This window comes from Rattus rattus, chromosome 18 (genome assembly GCF_011064425.1).
Source record: "Rattus rattus isolate New Zealand chromosome 18, Rrattus_CSIRO_v1, whole genome shotgun sequence".
In the NCBI taxonomy this organism is placed as follows: domain Eukaryota; kingdom Metazoa; phylum Chordata; class Mammalia; order Rodentia; family Muridae; genus Rattus; species Rattus rattus.
In genome coordinates this window covers 23807692-23831374 of record NC_046171.1, presented here as the reverse complement: position 1 = coordinate 23831374, position 23683 = coordinate 23807692, and the positions used below count along the sequence as shown (strand labels likewise).

Below are 23683 nucleotides of genomic sequence, written 5' to 3'. Positions count from 1 at the left end.
CCAAAAATTTTGTTACTTCTCTGTAAAAACTACTTATACCATTTAATACCATCAACATGTTAGCCAGACCCTGAAGAGCTTATGTAAAATGTATACTTTAAAAGTCACTGGAAAGAAAAACAACCAACAACCTTGCATAAATAAAGATGGAGGGAAATGCCCCTTTCCCCCTAAAAGTCTGTCTTAATTAGCCTCTGCATTCTTCACAGCGAAGCCCACGAGGTAGCCATCTTGCCTGCTTCTGCAGAGGAAGCCTCCACAGAGAGCAGCTCTGCAAACTGCTTTTGGTATCATTATCATGGTGTTTAAAGGCAGTCCTGGCCTGCCAGCACTGTAGACGTGCTGGGCATGCCTTTTGCAAAAACAGCCCCACAAAGAGTGCAGCCAATGGCAAGGCAGAGCTTAGAGACTCCAAAGTGATCTTCGCAGCCTAGCACTATCCCAGACAAAGGATCTCCTGTGAGGCTGGGCTCTCACCACAGGACACAGGCAGCCACAAGCTGCGACATGGAGTTCTCTGCAGAGGATCTGGTCGCCGCCACTGAAATCACAGGAGGCTTCGGCAAAAGACAATGTTCTCAAATCCCCCAGGTCGCCACCATCGGATCGATGGCGGAGTCTCCCTAAGCAGGAACCTCTGGGTGGCACCAGGGCAGGTCGGCGCCGGGAGGGGCGCGCTACTCTGTATCACCGGGCAGGAGATAGCCCTGAGCCAAAGGGGGCATCGGGGCTCACAACAACCCTGGAAGGTATTGTGCATTTTGACTTTATAAGGCAAAGCTAAATATTGGCGATATTGAAGGCAGGGAGGTTAAGTGAGGACAGCACAGGCTCAGCTGTTGGGCTGCGTGTCTCATTCCTGGGAACCACACCTCGGTGCAGCCGGCGCTTGGCCTAGAAACAGCGATTTGATTTCTGTCAATAAATGTCCAACGACAAAGTCGGACTGCAAAATGACAATCAGCCACTTAAAAGCAAAAAAAAAAAAAAAAAGGACAGGATGTGGACAGGAGAGGGGGTGGAGCTTTCAAAATACACTCGCCACACTCTCGGTGACTATAGACATGGAAGACTGTATGTAAGCCGATGACCTTCAGTGCCCAAAAAAATCCACGCCTTACCAGAAGGCAGACTCCAACCTGAACCTTTGGGGGTGGGGGTATTTTCTGTCTCCTCTCCTCCCAAGATCATCAACTGCAACCAAGCCTCTCTTCTCAAGCCTCCCCAGGTTGAGGCTTATGAGCCTGGGATTGAACATCAGCGCACTTGCTAGCTCGATATCTCTCTCTCTCTCACACACACACACACACCCCTGGACTGCACCCATACTCAGTGACTTAGGGAGCTGGCACCACATGACACCTGCCAGACTCCAGGAAAGGCAGGACCAAGAGCAGTCTCCCTCCCGTTAGCTCCTTTGCGTTTGCTGTAAAGACTAGTGGCAGAGGACCAGAGTAGCTGTGGCAAACTGGGCTGGCCCAAGGTCACTGCCAAAAAACTGTACAGGGATTGCTCACAGCCCATCACAGCCACCTTGACAGCTGCACAGATCTTGGGAAGCAAGCCCAAGCTCCTGCCTCCTGGGGCCAAAGTTTCTGCAGTTCATTTGCAGGATTGGCAGGATGGCTTGCCTGGCTGTGAGGCCAAAAATGGGTTTTCCACTTGCAGTTGGATTCAGAACAGATTCCCACAACCAGAACTCAGAATAGAGTGAGGGCCGGAAGGCCTGTGTTTCATCACCCTCCCTTCTGAGGTTTTTAGGCTGCCACGAAAGCCCTCTTTCCTGTACAGCATTGGTTTTCCCATTTATGTTGTTATTTATTAGTCCGTCCGCTTGGTCCTAGGTACTCTTGATGCTAAGCAAGTGCTCTCTACTAATGCACTACATACTCCCCTGTTCCCAGATTTCCCTCTGTATGTCATCCTCCAGACTGCCCTGCCATGTACAAAATTTTAATTAATTCACAGGTGGGGGCAAGGGACGGGATGGAACTGCTGAAGCTAGACCTGATGATGAGTTGACTAACTATTACTACTCTGGAGGTTGAGGTAGGAAAATCAGCTAGAGAGAGACCCTCCCTTCAAATAATTACACAGCAAACAAAAACATGTCCATGACTGCAATTGCAGCACCCAAGGGAGACTGGGGCAGGGGCACTGTAATGAGTTCAATGCCAGCCTCGGACATATAGCAAGTACCAGGCTAGTCATAGCTATATTTAAGAGTCTATCTCAAAAAGAGAGAGAGAGAGAGAGAGAGAGAGAGAGAGAGAGAGAGGCAAAGAAGAAAGGTGCACATACCCTACCTAATAGCTACACATACCCAAATGCTTTGTTAAATATTTATACCAAAATCAAGGGAATCTGACTTAACCATAACACCAATGCAAATACAGCAAACACACTACAAACTTCTGTGGACCGAGAAGTAGTGACCCACACCTTAATCCCAGCACTCAGGAGTCAGGCAGATAGATCCATGTGAGTTTGAGGACAGCCTTGTCTATACAGTGAGATCCTGTCTTAGAGGTTGGGGTTGGGGGGAACCAAATTTACCAAGAAGTAACTGAAAATGCATAGCCACGTCTGTGTCTGCTCAGGTCACGTCTATTCAGAGCGGAGGACCAGTGTCCCAGTGGACCACACTTATCCATCTTTTGGCTGACACTGTCAACTTTGAAGGACATCCCAATTCTTTTTTATTTTATGTTTTTTTGTTTGTTTGCTTGCTTTGTTTTTGTGTGCCTGTGTTTATAATGGGTACACTCTCCATAACATATGGAGCTCAAGGGGGATTAGTTTGGGGAGTTAAAATCATCTCCCACCATTATGAGTCCTAGGGATCAAACCTAGGCCTTTCTTAACCCTCTGAGCTACCTCAAGGACCCTATTTTCTCAAGGGCCTGCCTGTGACCATGCCAGTGTATAACCAACCCCACCAGTCAGTTACCCAGGACGCTCCCACCCCTTTTTTTAGTTCCACAACTTTCTCCCAGAGATTGTACCTCCTCCCTTAGATATATGCACGTACTTGTAGAAAGCAGTATCTTTTCCTTTGATTGCTCAATATTTAGCAAAGTTACCATGACACAAAACATTTAATTATGTTATGATTATATTTTAAATCAATGTATTACCTGTAACAGCCACAAAATAAATCATGCTCAGAGATACTTGTGAACCTACACAACATTACACTTGGTGACCTCAGGGAATGTGGAAGCACACACTATTCTGCAAAATAAGTTACTAAATAAAATGCAAAGCTCATCTCAACCAGATGGGTAGTTAATGAAAGAGCTACACTGACACCCTGTATCAAACACTGGGACAGAATGATGGTGCACGCGGGCTCAGAGTTGGGGAGTCTGTTCCAGTGCCTCCGTATCGAAGACTTGACAGGCTCAGTTGGGAACTTAGATAACACTGGACTTTTAATAACAGAGATCAGAAGGTACAAGAGGCCAAAGGTTCCAGAGGCCAGAAAGAAGGTTCAGTGCTTAAGAGCCCATGCTTTTCCTGTACATGCACACAAGTGTGCACATATTTTTCAATTTTATGTATATGAATGTTCTGCTACATGTAAACCAAAAGAGGGTATTAGATCCTACTATAGATTATAGATGGTCATGAGCCCCACGTGGGCACTGGGAATTGAACTCAGGACCTCTGGAAGAGCAGCCAGTGAGCCAGTGAACCTGAGCCATCTCTCCAGCCCTGCACATGCCCATATTTAAAAATAAATCAGCCAAAAGGCAGAAACGGGTGGATTTGAATTTAAAGCCAGCCTGGACTGCAGAGAAAGCTTCAGAACACTTAGGGATACACAGAGAAACGCTGTCTCAGAAAACAAAAAAGAACTGCAGTTTTTTGCTAGGCAAATTATGATAGCTCACACCTTTAATTCCATGATTTGACAGGCAGGCGGATCTCCAAGATCGAGGCCACAACCTGGTCTATGTAGCAAGTTCCAGGACAGACACAGATCACAGATACAGTGTGATTTTGACTCAGCATGCCGCCCCCCACCCCAGAAAAGAATGACAGCTGTTGGGGTTGGGGGGGGTATGTTAGAGAGAGAGGAGAGAGAGAAGCCTGGAATTGGCTCAGGCCTTCATTCTCAACATTGGGGTCAGGGGATTGCAAATTAGAGTCCACCCTTTGCCACATAGTGAATCCAGGGGGCTAACCTAGATTAAATATATTATTGAGCCTATATCATGAAACACCTCCTACGGTAGGTCTAGAAATGCTATGCTGTATGGCAGGGTTCCAAAAACATTATCCAGCTAATATTCTTTAAAGATATGGCTTGCTGCTCTGGAACATGAGTTTTGGTTCCCTGCATCTACTCCCTGCTAACAACCACCTGCCTGTTCCAGGGAGTCTGACTCCTCCCCCTACCTTTCTGGCCTCCAGGCATCCAAACACACACAGATACATACATACAGAAAATAACAATAGTAATACATATTAAAATAAAATTTAAAAACACTCATTTCTCTGAGGGTTTGATGGCCAACCTAGGCCACACAGCTAAACTCTCAATAAAAAGTTCGTTGACAGCTGCGTGGCAGTGGTACATGCTAATTCCAGCATTCAGGAGGCAGACAGATCTCTGGAGTTCCAGAGTAGCTAGAGATATACAGAGGAACCCTGTCTGGGCGGGGGCCTTTTTTACTCCACAGAAACCAGCTTTCCCACTTGCTCCATTTCTGGACCTGGAAGGTGAATCAAAACCTTAGGATTTTGCAATGCAAAGCCTTCAGAGGTAGCTTGTAGGTGTCAAGGGCAAAGGGCTTGCCTCAACAAGAAAATAAACCTGAGTTACTTTGTCACAGGCCATGGTAAAAGATAACGGAGTCTGGTTGAATGGCTACGTCAGGGCCTGGGGTGGGGGAGAACATCCACAAAGCCAGCATGATCCCAAGAGCTTCATGTAAATTTTAAAAATTGCCTAGTGAAAAAAAAATTGAACAGTGTTTTATATATGTGCTTTGCTTGCACGTCGAATCTATGCACCACATGTGTGCCTGGTGCCTTGTAGAGATCAGTAATAGAGGTTTAGATTCCTCTGGAACTGAACTGGGGATGCCTTGTGGTCGCTTGGAACCCAGGCCCACTGCAAGAGCAGCAAGGACTCATGGCTCCAGTCCTATGATACCGTTAGCATGGGTAATTTCTCCTGCTTTGTTTTTTGAGACATGAGACTGGCTCTGTACAATACGCCAGCCTTGTCATCTTGAATGTTGAAGATAATGTTGTCTTAACCAAGACAGTAAGTCCTTGGGAGGGCCCACACCACACCGATGCCATTATTAAATTGAGTGCCTCTGACTTGTAGCTGGCGTAAATTATGTCATTGGAGAATTATGGCTGTCCATAATTAATAAAGTTAAGTATACGCGAACAATGTAATGAGCAACTACAACTCAATATTCTGTGTCCATGCTGAGCAGTGGGGTGCATGCCTTTAATCCCAGCACTCTGGAGTCAGAAGCAGGTACTTCTCCAAGTTCAAGGCCAGCCTGGTCTACAAAGCAAGTTCTAGGACAGACAGCCGGGGCTACACAGAAAAACCCTGTCTTGACAAAAATAAAACAAAACCTTAGAGGTAGATATAACCTGAGAACATGGTGTTGGTTGTCCTCTGCTCACACACCGAATGTGGGCACACAGGGTTAGGGCTCCTGCCCACACTCTCTCACATACACACATTTACACACACACACACACACACACACACACACACACACACACACACTCACACTCACACACTCTCATCTCAGCCAGATGGGTAGTTGATAAAAGAGTACATAGAGAAACCTTTGTCTTCAGGTGAGAAAATAAAATCTGTGTCCTCTGCAAGCCCTGGATAAATCTGGTAGCAAGATTGCTGGAAGCCTGGAGACGTAGATTTTTCATAGAAGAATGTTCAACTAGTTACCCTGAGACTCAGAGTGAATGCTGAATGCTACCCCTTTTAAGTAAAAAGCCACCTCTGGCTGTAATCACTGGGGAGGCAGCCATGACAGGACCACGTGGGCTAGGAGGAAGACATTCCTGCTGATATCTGTTCTCCAAGCAAGCATGTAAACACAAGTTCAGTGAAGCAAGTGAAGCATCTTTTATACCTAAGAGGGAATTTATGATTCCCATCCATCTTCAATGACCGTCCCTCAACCAGGCCACTGCTGGTTTCTTCTCCTCCCCCACCTATTCTGCTTACTGTCACTGAAGTTCATCAAGATGGTGGATAGATAAGCGGACCTCCCAGCCCACATCCTGATTCCCAATCATCTACAGCCTTAGGCGAGTCATCTGGCCTCTGTGTCCCAGTGTAAGTATTACTTCACTAGCTGGGGGCAGAAAGTCTTTCCAAGACTGCTGTAAGATGGGATGTTGTGTCAAGAGTCCGATGCAACACTAGAGACCCAACTCAATGCCCAAATCATCACCTATTCCAAGACACGGGACGCACCTGTAATCCCAGAACTTCAGAGACTGAGGTGAGAAGCCTGAGTCACAAGCTGTTCTGGTCTATCCAGGCCAGCCAGCCACACATAGTGAGACCCTTTCCAAATATTTTGGAATTATTCCCAAAATAGTGCAAAAAATAAAACACACACACACACACACACACAGTTCCACACTATGATCACCAAATTCAAACAACATCTATATAGTACCCACCACATACCAGGCCCAGTGCAGAAGGAATGAGGAGGGAGAAAAGACTCCTAGCCCCACAAACTTGCCACTGAAGTGAAGCATTCATATGACATTTTCATTTCACGTGATAATTCTGGATGAAAAAGATTCAACAAGAACAACCATGGGGGAAGGGCTAGATAAAATAAAAATAAAGTTAATTAAAACTGAAAAAGCAGCCATGTGGTAGCAGCATGGGCCTTTATCCCCAGGACCTGGGATACAGAAGCAGGTGGCATTTAAGGCCAGCCTGATCTACAGACCAAGTTCAGAACAACAAAGTCTACAAAACATAAATAGATAAAAAAAAAAAAACCCTCTTGAAAAAATAATAATAGCAATAATAATAGTAGTAGGACATGGAAGGTGAAAAACTGTATCTAATGAGGTGGATGTTCTCTGTGTCACCCAGGTGGTTTTGAAGTCATGAGCTTAACTGGTTCTGCCAGCAATCCTCCTGGGTACTAAGATTACAATCACGTCACGTGCTGGCATGAAATCATTTCAAAAGAAGGGCAAAAGATCACCACAGCCCAGGATAAGGAACGACACCATAATCGTCATGTTATCGAAATGTGAAACAAAATTATAGTGAAAGTCAGGCGCTGGGAACCCCCAGAGACACAGCTGTGCAGGAAGCTCACAGGCCTGGGCAATGCTGGGAGCCTCAAAACTGAAAATCCCCAACAGAGCAGCAAGATACCATACTGTGGAGTACAAATCAGACAGCGCTGGACATGGCACAGCAGGTGAAAGGTAATACAACAGACTCACCCGAAGGTCGACATATGAACTCTGATGCTAAGAACAAGCTATGGACTGTCTGTCTATCTGTCTCTCTTTCATCCTCTAACCTCCATAAAAGGGCTGTGATGCTCACAACATGCTATGACCTCTCTGTTACACACACACACACACACACACACACACACAACTTGTTGATAAGATGGTACTGTGAAGAAACTAAAACTGTCTTGGTCTACCCTGCAAATCCTTCAGAAATCTCTTCAATAAATTAGTCTGTTACTTTCAGTTCCCCGCCACTACAAACATGTCAGACTTTACCACAACAGAATTGAGTGTAGTGTAGCAATTGGCAGACTGCTTGTCTAACATGCACAGATCCCAAGTTCCCAGCCACAGCAAACACATGTTGGTATATATCTATAATCCAAGGAGGAAGGAGGATGAGAAAGAAGTTCAAGGTCATCCTCGGCTACACTGCAAGTCTGGGTCCAGCCTGGGCTATGAGACCCTACCTGACAGAGTAAGCCTGAGTCTTGCATCGGGCCATAGAGACCCCATTGTGCTTGCTGCCTCCTCTCCCATTTCTGTGTCCAGTTTTGTGTGGCAAGCCAAAATCTAAAATATTGTTCGAAGTTATATGGTTAGCTAGGAATGAAAACAGTCTTCAGGTATGGGTTCTTTATTATTATTATTATTATTATTATTATTATTATTATTATTATTATTATTATTTTGTTTTTTTTCTTCCTTGATTTGTTTCTAAGGCAGGATCTCCTATAGTTCAGGCTAGCTTTCTACGTAGCCAGAGATGACTTTGAACTCGTGTCTTCACTTTCCAGGAGCTAGGATCACAGGCTTACTCCAGCATCCTTAGCATGGTTGTTAGGTTTTGTTGTTGTTGTTGTTGTTGTTGTTGTTGTTGTTGTGTTTTGTTTTAAATAAAGAGACAGGATTTCTCTGTGTAGCCCTGGTTATAATGGAATTCACTCTGTAGACCAGGCTGGCCTCGAACTCAGAGATCCACCTGCCTCTGCTTCAGAAGTACTGAGACTAAGTAACGTGTGCACTGGCACACCCAGCTAGGTTGATTAGAGCATTTGCTACCTGTGCTAAGGTTTCATTTTCAGCACCCATGCAGTGGCTCCTGGCTTTCTGTATCTACAGCCTCCTTCTGACTTCTGTGGGCACCATAAAGTGTTTTTATTTACATACAGACAAAACACTCACATACAGAAAAAGGAGCAAATCTTGACATTTCTGATACCTAGTAAACAAATCTTGCCATCTGTAGATGCAAATTAGCTCTCTAAAAAGAAATATACACGGGTTGGGGATTTAGCTCAGTGGTAGAGCGCTTGCCCTAGCAACAAAGGTCCTAGTTGGGTCCCCAGCTCCGAAAAAAAAAAAAAAAAAAAAAAGAAAAAAGAAATATACACACGCAGCAGGAATATTTGCTGCATACAACCTATGTCCTCCATCCAACATTCCATGGCTTGGATCAGCTAGCTATAGCCATCCACTGTCCTGCATTCCCCCCATTTCTTTCCGTTCTCGAGTCCACTTTTGCTCTTCAATAAAAAAAACTTGACCACAAACTAAGTTTACATATGAAATAAAAACAAGCCATAGATGTCACCATGAGGAGAATTCTGCTTCATGTGGAAACAAATGCTCATTCACAAATACTCAGGCAGGAAAAATTCTACTGCACAGACAAAAAGAAAGGACGAGAACTGGCAGCTTCTGAGAGTGGAGTTACTTGGTGTACATATTCACCTATGTATGAATATGTACATACATGGAAGCAAAAGGTCAAGCTAAACAAAGCTGTTTCTTTGGAGACTTGGTTTTTTGAAACAGGGTATTTCAGAACCAGGAGCTCATCCATTTGGTTAGAGTGGGTAGCCAGCAAGCCATGGGTGTCCAGCTCTCTACCTCCCCAGAGCTGGAATCAAGGCACAAGCATGTGTACTCGGTTCTTTGCATGAATACAGAAAATCCACTGGGTAGAATGGGTCCCTTTCTGCCTCAACTTCAAACCTGAGGCAAGCTAAACTTTTCCATCTTAAAAACTTGTACATCATACACACTTCGTAAACTGAGGTGTTGTGAAACCCTGAGGAGCAAGGCCAAGAGATACCCGACTCACTCCCAAATCCCATCACAGAAAGTAAAATAAACTGAGTTCCAAACACTTCTGAAGTGTCTAATAGGTGGACCATACCATACTGCAAGCTCCTGACCTGGGCCTCAGACACACGTTTCTGGGCAGGCACGTTGGCCTGTCACTATAATTCCCATATTCAACAGACTGAGGCAGGGACATTTGTCATTGTGAGTCAAGTCTGAGCTGTGTAGCAATTTCCAGAAGAGTCTGAAGTTACAGTAAGTTTCAGTGGCACACGCCTCTAATTCAAGCATATAAAAGGCCAAGGCAGGGGGATCTGTAGGTCCCACACCAGACAAGATTACACAGTGAGACCCTATCTCAATCCAAACCACCACCAACAACAACAACAACAACAAAAGTAAAATTTTTAAAAGAATAAATAAACAAACAAACAAATAAATGCACAGACTGACAGACAGCCCTGAGCCAGCAATTTACAATATAAGCCAGAATGCTGCTGCTTAACCTGACCAAGCATAACATGTTAACACTTTTCAAATTATCCTGTTAGCTTTTTCTTATTGTGATAAAAGAGCAACACCAACTTAGGGGAGGAAACGGTTTATTTGGCTTGCATGGTCCAATCACAATCAAGGAAGTCAGTGCAGGGATTGAAGCAGAGCCCTGGAGGAACACCACTTACTGGCCTGACTGACCTGCTATCCAGACTACAGGTTGGTTCCCCACCCCATACATGGTCTTGTGAAACATTGCAAAAGGGACATGACCTACCTAACCCAGCACTTGAGAACTGGAGGTAGGAGGATCAGAAATTCAAGGCCGGTTTTGGGTACCCAGTAAGTTTGAGGACAGCCTGCAGTCCATTAGCCCTTGTCTCAAAACACTAAATAACAGCTCCTTGAAATGCATTACATTTATTTCTTGGTAGGCTCTCTTGCACATCCTGATGCAAACATGGAGATCAGATTTCTCTCTCTCTACCACGTGGGTCCCAGAGATAACACTCAGGTTGCAAGACATAAAGGCAAGCACCTTTTTACCAGCTGAGCTGCCTCCTTGGCCCCATGACAATTTTCTAAGATTATAATAAGGTTGCCATTGAGGCAGTGGTTCCTGCTACCTTTCTCCACCAAAACAAATGAATTCCCCTTTATTAAACAGGTGGCTTCGGATCTGGAGCAGTAAAGACAGCACACAATGTCAACAGAACATCACACTAAGAAATACAATGGCTAGAGGCACTTATAAACTAATTTTGAGATAATTTGAGCATAAAAGAGAGGTTTGGGGTATAGGAATCATTGAAACAATACATGTTTACTATGTAAACAACCCTCAATCAATGCAATTCAATCCCTCAAATTAAATAATGCTAACAAGAGACTATGATCCATCAATAATAAAAGTCCAAGAGTTCAGCCAGGCATCACAGTACACCAAGCAATTCAGAAGGAAGGAGCATGAGAAGATTAAGGTCAGGACTGAAGAGATGGCTCAATGGTTAAGAACACTGCTGCTGGGCTGGAGAGATGGCTCAGCGGTTAAGAGCACCCGACTGCTCTTCCAGAGGTCATGAGTTCAATTCCCAGCAACCACATGGTGGCTCACAACCATCTGTAAAAAGATCTGATGCCCTCTTCTGGTGTATCTGAAGACAGCTACAGTGTACTTATATATAATAAAATAAAATAAATCTTTAATTTGAAAAAAAAAAAAAAAAAAAAAAAAAAGAACACTGCTGCTTTTTCAGAGGACCCAAGTTCAATTCCTGGCACCCTAGGAGTACCTCACAACTGTCTGTAACTCCAGTTCCAGGGCATCTGACACCCTTATACAGACATGCATAAGGACAAAACTCCAAAGCACAGAATATATAAAAAATAGAAATTCTGGGGCTGGGGATTTAGCTCAGTGGTAGAGCGCTTACCTAGGAAGCACAAGGCCCTGGGTTGGTCCCCAGCTCTCAAAAAAAAGAACCAAAAAAAAAAAAAAAAAAAATAGAAATTCAAGATCCTCAGTAAGGACACAGCTCACTCATTGTGGGCAGTGCCACCCACAGGCTGGTCCTCCTGGGAAATACAAGAAAGCAGACAGGAGCTGGTTTTAATTCTAGCACCGGGAAAACAGAGGCTGGTGGATCTCTGTGAATTCAAACCCAGTTGGTCTACAGAGTGAGCTCCAGGACAGCCAGGGCTACATACACAGAGAAACCCTGTCTCGAAAAACCAAAAAACTAAAACAAAAAACAGAAAGTAGGCTGAGCACTCCATGAAGAGCAAGCCAGTAAGCGGCATTCCTCAGTGGCTTCTGCTTCCTCTCCTGCCTCCGGGTGAGTTCCTTCCTTGACTTCTGATGACGGACTTTACCCTGCAAGCCAAATAAACCTTCTCCCAAAAGAACAGGTTTCAATCATGGGGACAGTCTGGGATATGAGACCCTTTCTCAAAGAAGCTCAGAGGCAGAAGGGAGCAGATGGGTGTGGGATGGATAGAGGGCAATCAGATACCCTCTTGAATACCCTATATTAATCGCTAACTGAAGCTTCACATATACACTTTTACTATATCATTTCATCTTTTTTATATTCTCATATTCTCTCTCTCTCTCTCCTCTCTCTCTCTCTCTCTCTCTCTCTCTCTCTCTCTCTCTCTCTCTCTCTCTCTCTTTCTCTCTAGCTTTGGCTGTCCTGGAACTCTTTACATTAGACCAGGTTTATCTTGAATTTCAGAAATCTGCCTGCCTCTGCCTTCTGCCTCCCAGGTTCTAGGGCTAAAAACTAATGCCACCATGCCCACCCAGCCTATTCATTTTCATTTTGTGACTATATTTTGGGGTGTGCGTGTGTGTGTGTGTGTGTGTGTGTGTGTGTGTGTGTGTGTGTGTATGATTTCAATCAGCATTGTTGCCTGGTTGAAGTAGTCTACACTGTTAATCCCAGCACTCAGGAGATAAGAAATAGATCTGTGGGAGGTATAGCCCCCATGGTCAAAACAAATGTGATTTTACCTCCAAAAAATAGAAAATAAAATTTGAACATTTTATCTGCCCAGACCCTTCCCTAATTGGGGTATTTTTAGAAGTGGTCATGCTATAATATAACCTAGGTGGCCTCAACCACAAGGCAATCCTCCTGTGTAGCATCTGAAAGCCAGAGTTAAACAAGTGCCCCGTGTCATCCATCTGGGGAGAAACCCTTTAAGTGCCCATCAATACAGGACTGGCTAATTAACCCCTTTTCAAAGTCTCAGATAAGAAGGCAGCAGAATTTTAAGACTGGTAACTGACGTCTAGAGAAGTTAAAAGGCTAATGCAGTTAAAAGTTCACAATCTCCTTGGAAGTAAGGGGGTTCATTCTGTAGCCCAGGTTACCCTGGAACTTGCTACGTGGCCCAGGTTGGCCTCAAATTCATAGTAACCCCTAATCACTCAAGAATCCGTGAAGGATGTGCACGTGGTAAAGTCAATGGAGAAGTCTCATGAGCCGGTTCTTTTCTTCCAGTCTCCAGGCCTTACTCTGGTTGTCAGACGTGGGGACATAGCATGCACCTTTCTTTTCCCACTGAGCCATCTCTTTGGCTGGCCATCTCTCTCTTTTTTTTTTTTTTTCAAAGTTAAAAAAGATTTATTCTTATCTATGTGCATCTGCACGAGTTCCTATGTGCCACATGCATGAAGGTATGCTCAGAACTTCATTGTTTCTGAGCTACCCAACAATGCAGAAGAACCAGAGATCATGGTAAGCCTTGGTTAGCTACATGCATCCTAAGTTACAGATCAAGATGAAAAAATTAGGTTTAGGTAAGGCTGCGGAAGCAGCAGGTAAGGATGGATAACATGCTGAGCTTGGGGGAACCCCTAGATTCAATCCCCAGCATCAATCTACCACAAGATGCCATCCACAAGTTCTTATACTGAGATCAACATTTTATGGGGCAGGAGCTGATGCTGCACCAAGCAAAGGAGAGCCTCCCAGCCCTTGGCTGCTCTTACCTGTACCCGTGAGGTGGCCTCTGGCTTCTTTTTGAGCACCTCGCATTTCCTCTTCTTACAGATCTGGTGGCTATTCTTCCTGTTCTTGCAGTAGGTGCATTCCCCACAGTTGGCTTTCTGCTGGCACGGCTCACAGACCCCACAGGCCTTGCGCTTCCTCCTCTCCACAGTTGGTGGCATAGATTTACATGGGAGAGAAGAGGTACTAGCTCGTGTAACAGGCATAGGCATAGACATCGTTGTGGCTTTGACATCATCAGCTGAGCTGGTCATGCTAACGTGAGAAATCCCTCCTTCCAATTTGCTGGGAGCAGCATGAGAGCCCTGAGTAAGATCTAATGGAGCATGCTGGAGTTCATTCTCAGGGGCAATTGTAAACCCTTGTATGTTTGCTGGGAAAAGATTGGCACCAAACTGCTTCTCAGCTTGTGTACTGTTTGCAGCTATTACCAGAGGTACTGAACTTAACTCAGAGTTTTGTGGGGGTTGGGGAGTGTGTCCTGAGTCCAAAGTTAAAATTGGGGTAGCACCTTGGACTTCAAGTCCACAGGAAGCAGAGGTGTGGGGCTCAGGCCCTGAAAGAAGACAACTGTAGGTAGCTACTGTGTTTGGAGGCATAGGAAGGAAGATAGGCAGGTCCGGGGGAGCATCCATGTCCATACCCAGAGTTTCTGGTTGGTTTAGCATAGTAATAGCACCCAGATCCTCTGGTGAGTCTGAGCCCTTGGCCAGGGTCTCACTATGAACTAAGTTAGCACCAGGAAATCCCCACTGATGCGGGAGAGTACCAAAGGCCTGTCCTAGGATAGAGGTGGCATCCACAGCTTGACTTGGGTGGCTTCCCACTTTTTCTGGGGTGGTTTTAAGGGTTTCCTCTTCGGGCTTAGGGTCAAGGACATCCGGCTGTGAGCCTGCCAAGATGAACTTTATCAGAGCTGTGGGATATACAGACTCATCAAGAGACATGCAGGTTTTAAGGTCCAATTCAGGAACGATCCTAAAACTAGAGTCAGGAAAGCAATTATGCTCACTTCCCATAGGATTCTGAGAAGGATCAGACAGCTTGGGAGACTCTACTGGTGAGCACAAGTCTACAAACTGATCACTGGCGTTTTTCTCAGCGGTAACTTCAGAAGTTGATCTTTGGGGCGATGGCGCACATTGCGGAGGGGAATTGCTCACATTATTAGATGTCTGATGAGAGAGTAGTCCTTCACTGTGTGTCCCTTCCAGTGACCAAGAAATTCCGGCTTCAAGGTTCCCATATTCAGAAATACAGCTTTGGGAATCTTCTACTGTTTGAGAGCAAGACTGGGTTATCTCTTGGCTCTCGCCTTCAACTAAACATATGTTCTGCTCACCAGTTGGGTTTTCTGTATCTGGAGACATGACAGCACCTTGGCTGGGGCCTGAATCATTTCCGGAGTGCTTTGCCCCTGGATCATCCTGGACATTATGTACACACTGCTTCTTTGAAGGTGGCACTTTCTTAGGTTTGGGTGTGACTACTGGGCGTTGGGAGAGTCGCCAGCTAAGAGAGGTTCTTCGAAGAGCCATTGTAAAGCCATTGCAAGTTAAGGACTCTGGGTTCTGAAAAAGAACTTGGTTTCGATCCTGATTCAACCGGGCAGCCCCAGCTCTCGTCAGAAGACTCTGCGGCAGTGTGGGAGTTTTGCCTTCCGTTTCCTTCTTACCATCTCTTCTTTTGATTAATTGCTTCAGTTTTCCAGGGGTCAGCGCCTTCCCTGATGCCCCATGTTTGACAGCCGGCTTTGATGCCTTCTTCTTCATCTGGCTGCTCTTCTTCTGGAGCTTGGTTTTGACTGATTTGGAAGGCTTTGTGGGGCGGGACCGAGACATGGCTGCAGAGCAGGAAAAGCTGGAAGGATGCAGGACACAGAGTCATTGGTCTTCAGCAAAGTCTTCCTTCTGAGGAGAACCTGGAGGTGTTGCCAAGCTTGGTCACATGAGGTGTGGGTCTAAAATAACAACAGCAAATATTATTATTAGTCCTGTGTACTCTACTATAAAGATACTTGCTAATAAATTAGTTACTAGAAAACTAAGAATATTTACTACCAAAGGAAAAAGTGCAGATTATATTTAGCTTGGCAGAGTGGTCCAAATTTATACTCCCAGCTGCGGGAGACTGAGTTAGTTGCATGAGTTACAACATTAGCTAGGTATTTAGGTAGAGGTAGGATGATCAGGAGTTTGAATAGTGAATCTAGGGTACACATCTTGTCTCAAATAAAAGGGATAGCTCAAAATTAAGGGCATTGCCTGTTCTTCCAGTAGACCTGGGCTCAATTCCCAGCATGCACATGGTGGCTCAAAACTCTAACTCCAGTCCCAGGCTAACTGCTGCCCTCTTCTTGCTTCTTTAGGACCAGGCATGCACTTGGTACACAGACAAATATATGGGCAAACACCCATTTGCATAAACACAAATTTTAGCAAGGTGGTGATGGCACACTCCTTTAACTCCAGCACTTGGAGGCAGAGGCAGGTGGATCCCTGAATTCAAGGCCACCGTAGTCTACAGAATTCCAGGACAACCAGGGCTACCAAAGAAACTGTCTCAAAATATCTTAAAATTTAAAAGACCACAGAACATCTAGTGAACTTTTCAATGTTGCAGGCATCTTGCACAGGTTTGTGCTTCCCCAGCACCCATACAGGGGCCTCTCCAGAAGTTTATGCACTTCCACATGCTGTACACACATCCACAGATACAGTTCCAAAACTGTCTTCAGAAAACCAAGAATTATTCTATTAACGGTTTCCATGAAAAAATTATATCCAGGGCTGGAAAGATGGCTCAGTGGTTAAGAGCACTGACTGCTCTTCCTGAGTTCAATGCCCAGCAACCACATGGTGGCTCACAACCATCTCTAATGAGATCTGATGCCCTCTTCTGGTGTGTCTGAAGACAGCTACAGTGTACTCATATACATTAAATAATTTATTAAAAAAAAGAAAAAAGAAAAAAAGAAAGGAAATTACATCCATTTCGATCTCTAAATTTAACAGTGTTGAGGTATTTTTTTTTTAATCTATCACAATGGTAGCACTAAAAACATATAGAGGACTGGAAAGATGGCTCAGTGGTTAAGAACACTGACTGCTCTTGTAGAGGTCCTCAGTTCAAATCCCAGCAACTACATGGTGGCTCACAACCATCTGTAATGAGATCTGATGCTATCTTCTGGTGTGTCTGAAGACAGCTACAGTGTACTTATATATAATAAATAAATCTTAAAGAAAAAACATATAGAAGTATATAATATAAGTACTGGAAAGAAAATTAAAATTCACAACTGTGGACCAGTAATCTGGATAAGCCAAACAGTGTCCTGGGATCTGCTTTTAAAAGTAGTTTACAAATTGATTTGTCAGTTCTGTTTTTTAATTGAAGTGCTTTAGAAACTCAAAATGTAATTAAATTACTGCTCATGGTTTAGCATCCAAAGCAAAAGTGGCAAAGGAAACAGAAATGCCAAAGAAATGAGAAGGTGAAGGGGATTCAAAGATCAGGTCTTTTCACAACTCAACAGTTTCCCCCCTTTTTAAAAGCAGGTTTTGAAAGAGGTCAGTGACCCCTAAAATCCCAACTATAGAGAAAAAAGTGACTAAAACAGGCAGGCAAGTTTCAGAGACAATCAGAAGAAACTGTGGGCCCCTTGAACTTTATCACCATGCAGTCACAGATGCAATATGACCTTTTGTGATAAACTAAGGTGTCTCCAAACTGTGGGGGAGAACAAAAAAAACAAAAGATATAATGTAGCTCATATTAAATAGGTCTATAATAATATGGATTAATTAGCAAGGGTGTCCTAAGATTAATTTTTAATTTTATAATCATTGAGCCAGGTGTGCTGGCACAAGTCTTTAATCCCAGCACTTGGAAGACAGACTCTGAGGCCGTTCCAGGACAGCAAGGGCTACACAGAGAAACTCTGTCTCAATATAAAAAATATATTTATAGACTAAACTTATAAAACTAAATGAATTAAAAGTCCAGCCAGTGGGGGTGTCATACACCATTAATCCCAGTAAACACGTGTACTCCAGAGGCACAGACAATAAGATTGGTGAGTTTCAAGCAAGCTTGGACTACAAAGCAAGCTCCAAACCAGCCAGGACTATGTCAAAACAAACACAATACGACAAAAACCCAGATGTGGTGGACATCGCTAACCCGAACAGGTAACCTGAGGTAACATTGAGGAAGAAGATCCAAGGTTAGCCTGGACAGCAAGTGATATAGACCAGACAGACTCACAGCATGAAACCTGTTTTACAAACAGTCAGAAAGCAGAGTTCAACACCTCCTCTAAGACAGTCTGGGCTATGTCTCCAAACCAAACAATAGAGAAAGATGCCATGGTGGATGGTATACACCAATAATTCCGTTACTTGTAAGGCGAAAACTGAAGGAAGATCATGATCAAAGTTGTCTTCAGCCACATGGGGGCTGAGGAATGGAAATTAGTCTGAACTAGTCTTTGGAAAACTGAGTTTCATTCAGGCTTGGCAGTACAGACCTATAATCCCAAATACTTGGGATGCTGAAGCAGGAAAATAAAGAATTCAAGACCCAGGGTGAGCTCCAAGCCAGCTGAGACCCCCTACCTCACAATGACAGGAAAAAGGTATGGGGATGCAGCTCAGTGGTGGGGAGCTTGCCCATAATGTATGAAGCCTTAGGTTTAATGCTTGACATCACCAAAACAAACAAACAAACAACAACAACAAAAACAGCAGTATTTCTAAATGTTTTATTTACTCTAACCTAGAATATATTGAATATATCTGGGTATCTCTGCAATACAGATATAAGAATATACCTGATGCCCATCTTAATAAATATATAATAAGGCGGGGGGGTGTATTTAATTGACACCATCCTGTGAATCCTTATTGTCCTGGTAGGAAAATCAAAATAAAACTATCAGTCAGAATTGGCACAGATATTTAATTCCAGCGGGGGTCGGGGTGAGAAAGTTGGATTTCATGAGTTCAAGGCCAGTCTGGTCTACAGAGCAAGTTCCAGGACAGCCAAGGCTACACAGAGAAACCCTGTCTCCAAAAGCAAAATGGAAATCTGTGACAAGAAGCCTATTGGGAGGGGTGTGGAAGGTCTGGAACCAGCTAAGCAAGCTCTCTGCCACTTCACACCCCGCTGTCCCCACCCAAGACAGGATCTTGCTAAGTGGCAAAGTAGGCCTAGAACTTAAAATCCTTTTCTCCTCAAAGCCTCATTCAAGTGCTGGGATTAGGAGTGTGTGTCACCATAGCTTAAATTTATGTAGCCTAATGAGTGAAGAGATAGGATTGAAGCTTGCCTCAATATGATGTGAATATTATAAAACTTCCCCCTAAGAGCTCTTAAAATTTTGTTTTGCAGGCTGAAGAGATGGCTCAGCATAAGAGCACTGACTGCTCTTCCAGAGGTCCTGAGTTCAAATCCCAGCAACCACATAGTGTCTCTGTAATGAGATCTGATGCCCTCTTCTGGTGTGTCTGAGGACAGTGACAGTGTATCCACATACATGAAATAAATAAATCTTTTAAAAAAGAAAAAAAAAAGGAAAATTTTGTTTTATAAAATCCAGCAGAGTAAAGTCTCGGGAAACCAAGTCTGAAAACCTTCATTTGATTTGTAGAACACACATGACTCCTATAAACTGTCCTCTGACCTCCAAACACCAGCAGTTCATGCACGCATAGTACATGCACAATGCATGCATAGTACACTGGTACACAGTATGTGCACACTAAGTAGTGTAATGAAAACTTTAAAAACCAAAGTATGCAAATAAAAAATAGCTTTTTATTCACTTTATCTAAAAGATGAAAGGCTAGCTTCCAATACCTGTCCATAAATTAAAGTATTGATGGCACCATCCAGGGACTTCCTCTCCCTCTCTGTATCTCTCCTCTCTCTGTATCTCTGGAAGTCCCCTGAGCTGCTGCACTTATTTTAAGTAAACCACGTCAATTTGAAATAACATAGCAATCTTTCCTGCTACCACCTGTGCTCAAGTGTCATTTGCATGCCTAAAGCTACTTGCAAACTGACTTCAGGTCCAGAGAATTTAAAGGCTTTTCTTGGGGGGGGGGGACACAAACAAAAGCAAAAACAAAACAAAAGACAAAAACAAGACTTAAAAGCATTTTCTGAAAAAGTTGCCATCAGGCTTGGTTTTCCTACAACTAAGTTCTTCATCGAAAGGAAGGGGGTGGGGGGGACAGTAATTGCCGGCTGTTCCTAGACAGTTCACTACCTCAGGAAGTGTGAAAGCTTGGGGCACACTGAGAAGCTGCTCAGGGAAATGCAGTAGAAAGCTGGCTCCTTCCATATGTAAAACACCCGACACCCCACAGAGCGGGGTGTGGGGGACACAAATAATGGAAAAGAACAGGGGAAAATGGAGGTTAAAAGGCTCTTCCAAAAGCCAGACCATGTAAGAACAGCAAAAGGCCAAGGAACAGTATTTTATACATTTTTAAAGGTGAAATGATAGAAATCCAAATGACTGAGCAAAGTCAAGAATTCACAGGAACAATGTAAGGAGTTAAAAGACAACCGAGACAATGAGAGCCGAGGTCGGGTGGGGGGAAGGAGAATCAAATGACCTACAGGTTTTAAAAAAAATTTTTTTTTAAGGACAAAGAGGAAAAAGAAATGAAGGAGACAGGATGTGTCCAGAAGGTGGGGGAGGGGAAGAAACTAGATAAGGAAGACACAAAGGGTGAGGAGGGTGTCTCCAAACCTCTGACCCACCCCTTCTGCGGAAGCAGGAATCTGAGAGCAATAGTTAACTCATTAAAATGTTGAGTTCTACAGTGGTTAAATCCAGCCTACTAAAGACTGTATCCTATTCCTCCAAATGTTTATTTTAAAAAGACCCCAATTAAAAACTCTTAATTGGGGAAATGAAAACATGGGCATTCCCCTATGTAGTCAATCAAGATCTGCAATCACATAAGCTAGGAACTCAGACTGAGTGAGGCAGGAGTATCACCGGGAGGTCAACAGAGGGATACCGGAATACCAGGTGGAGAGTGCATATCTGTAATCCCAATATTCAGGAGACTGAAGCTGGAGTAGTCGTAAATTCAAGGCCACTTTCTGGCAGTAAGGGTCAAGTCAGCCTAGAGTAGAATAACACCTTATCGCACTTAAATTCTTTAAAACAGACAGCGGCTGGTCTGCAAGCATTAAGCTTCTCTGTAGTCATAAATACCTAATTAACTATATTCAATTGTGTGTAGTTAAGCATATTTCTAAATTGTTTTTGCCTAAAGAAACCAACACCTGAGGGGATGGGCTGCTCTATGGCGCCCCATACTGCAATCCATGGGGGTGCGCATGCAGCTCCCCACCAAACCAACCTCGTGGGCTAGTCATTTCCTCGCCCCAAGGTCTGGAAAGTCTTGCAAACATTTCTTCACTAACCAGTCATTAAGGAGGTAAAATGAAGCTCATTTAAAGCCCCTGGGGACTAAGGTTCACTTGGAAAGAGTTGTGGGGGTTGGGGGAGGCTGGGAATCCTTACTCTTGCTCCAACAATAAGTTTTTTCTTGGAGTCACATTAATTTTATTGGGTCAGAAACGGACCCAGTTCAGTTCATTAAGGGTAACTGGAGCAGGACAATTCTTTCCTGACTCAGTCCTGTGAATTAATGAGCGAACACTGGAGGTGAGAGAGTAAGAGAAAGGGAAGTTGCTTTTTCGTCTTTGAGACTGGTCTCACTACGCAACCCTGGCTGTCCTGTAACTCACGGAGATCTATCTGCCTTTGCCTCCCCAGCGCTGGGATTACAATAGGCAAGGGAGATTTGCTTCCTTGCCCCGCGGAGTAGGCGGTGGTCACTTCAGTCCTGGCGGGGGCCCGAAGCTCACGTGCAGCACGAGCAAGCTTAGGCACTCGGCCGCTGCGCGCACACAGACAACCTCACTCAGTTCCCTCTTTAGGATCCCAGACCCAGCCAGTGGCACTCCAAAGGCTTTCGCAGAACTCACTGGCAACACATCCTACTTCCCCTGTTCTTGCTTCTTCTAGAACCTCCCAATTTCGGGCCAGCCATCCCCAGACCTCCTAGTCGCCTGTACTCCCAAAGAGGAACCTCAGCAACCCCTCTCCCTAGGGTTCCTCCGCGGAGGATGGGGTTGGATCGAACGCGGGAGACACTTCTGCACGCGACAGCTCTCACTCTCCACTCGCAGCTAGCGAAAGCTCTCTCCTCCCTTCAGGCTAAGACACCAGGACTTTCTCAAAGTGGCTGGCTCTGAGAACTCCTGACCAGGGACCTCCCAGAGGCCACACATGCGTTTCCCTGCAGGATTTCCAGTAAATCCCGAGTCTGGGGCTCCCCATGCGAACCGTTCCGAGCGAAAGCTAAGCTTTCTGGGGAGTGCTGTAAGGTTCCCCGCCGGGAGCATTGTTAGCCACCCGCCACAAAATACCGGGAGCGGCCCGGGATAGGGGGTCGCGGCGCGGAGTTGGCTCGCACGAGTCTTCAGCCAGCATCGCTGGGTGCATAGTCCCAGCCCAGGAGAGATCCGCCCCCCAACCCCGTCCCGTCGCAGAGTAGCGCCCTCTCCCAGCACCCCTGCTCTTTGCTGCAGCCCCAGCTCACCCTAAGCCGCCTCTGGATCCGAGAGCAGCGCGGGTTGCCCCTGCTCCAAGCCTTCACCAACCCTTGAGCAAACTTTCCAGCTGGTCTTCGTCCGCGTAACTTTGGAGCCTGGGGCTGCGGCATGCGCCAAGGAGTGCGGGCGGGCCTAGGATGGACACTTACCATCCGGCACGGTCAGGGCCCAAGCACCCGGGGTGGGGAGCTACTCCGCAAAGGTCCCTGTTGGAGAGCCAGGTAGAGGTGCATGGCTAGGGAGGGAGAGGGCGTCCAGGGGCGAGTACAGACCCCGGGGTTGTACACACCAGTTGTAGTGTGCACAGTGTCCCACAAGCGTAGTGCGCGGGTACTCCCGGCCAGGTCAGTGCCCGCAACCCCCGCTAGAGCAGCGGCGTCTCCCAGTACAGACCTTAAGGAGTATAGTTGGGGCTCAGCCTTCGCTGGACCCTGTACCGCTGAGCGAGAGGCAAAACGCGAGCTGGATTTTCCCAAATCGGAGCCGGACTCCTCTCGACCCTTCTGTCCACTCCTTCCTCCCCTTTCCCAAAATTCAGTCCCCACTCCCTCCCCTTTTGATTAGGTTAAAGTAGAGTGTTGAAATCTACAGGTCACCATGTCTTTCGTGATGGGAGTAAGAGTATCTCTAAAATGAATGTTTCCAGAAGCGAGATGGGTCATCCAGGTGAGGGAACATCCTGAAGCCTTACCTGAGCCTGAGCGGTGTCAAACCAACTTCAAGACCAAAGAGAAACCAGATAAGCCATGCTTATCTTCTATATTTCTATTTTTATTAGTCACTGACCGCGGACTCATTAGTGATAATAATCACTTTATAGGAAGTGAAAATGCAGTAAGGGAAATTCCGACCCTGAGGCTTGAGCCTGCCGCTAACTAGACATATCCCAACAAAAGATAGTTGTCTCTTATTCCACAAGTCTGCTCTTAGACAAGGGAATGTAAGCCTTTAACTGTACTGGATTGAATTGCAGTGTTATGAGCACTTAGCGTCCCTAGATTGTTAGGGGAAATAGTCCCAAACTGTCAACCTTACACCCTAAATAAATCGTTTAAATTAATTCTTGACTAGGAACCAGCTATAAGGACTTTGTTTGTTTTGCTTTTAAAACAGTGTCTGTGTAGCCCAGGCTGCCCTCAAAGGCAGGACTCTTCCTGCCACAGCCTTCGAAGTGCTGGGGTTATAAAGTAACATGATTGGAAGTCAGAAATGCAATTCTTGCTGAGTTCTGCTCAGTGGTGAAGACTGAGACCCCAATTTAATCTTCACAGTAGAAAGAAGAAAACCAGACACACTCTCTCTCTCTCTCTCTCTCTCTCTCTCTCTCTCTCTCTCTCTCTCTCCCTTTCTTTCCCTTTCTTTTTGGCTAGCCTTAAGTTGGATGACTTTGAACCAATTCTCCTTCCCTACCTATAAAAGTGCTAGGAATATTGGTGATG

General features: G+C 45.0%; 1 protein-coding gene and 1 long non-coding RNA gene across 2 annotated transcripts in view; one reads left to right on the top strand and one right to left on the bottom strand.

Moving 5' to 3' along the window:
- Tet1 (tet methylcytosine dioxygenase 1) overlaps positions 1-15500 on the bottom strand; it is a 67881-nt gene extending 52381 nt beyond the window's left edge. The window contains exon 1 of the mRNA XM_032888331.1: positions 13580-15500. Within this exon, the coding sequence (XP_032744222.1) occupies positions 13580-15439 (1860 nt within the window). The 5' untranslated portion in view covers positions 15440-15500. The remainder of the gene's footprint in view (positions 1-13579) is intronic.
- Positions 258-19174, top strand: LOC116886876. Its single transcript, XR_004386192.1, has 3 exons — positions 258-749; positions 7124-7467; positions 18993-19174. It is a non-coding gene; the product is annotated as an uncharacterized LOC116886876 (long non-coding RNA).
- Positions 19175-23683: the final 4509 nt, after the last annotated feature.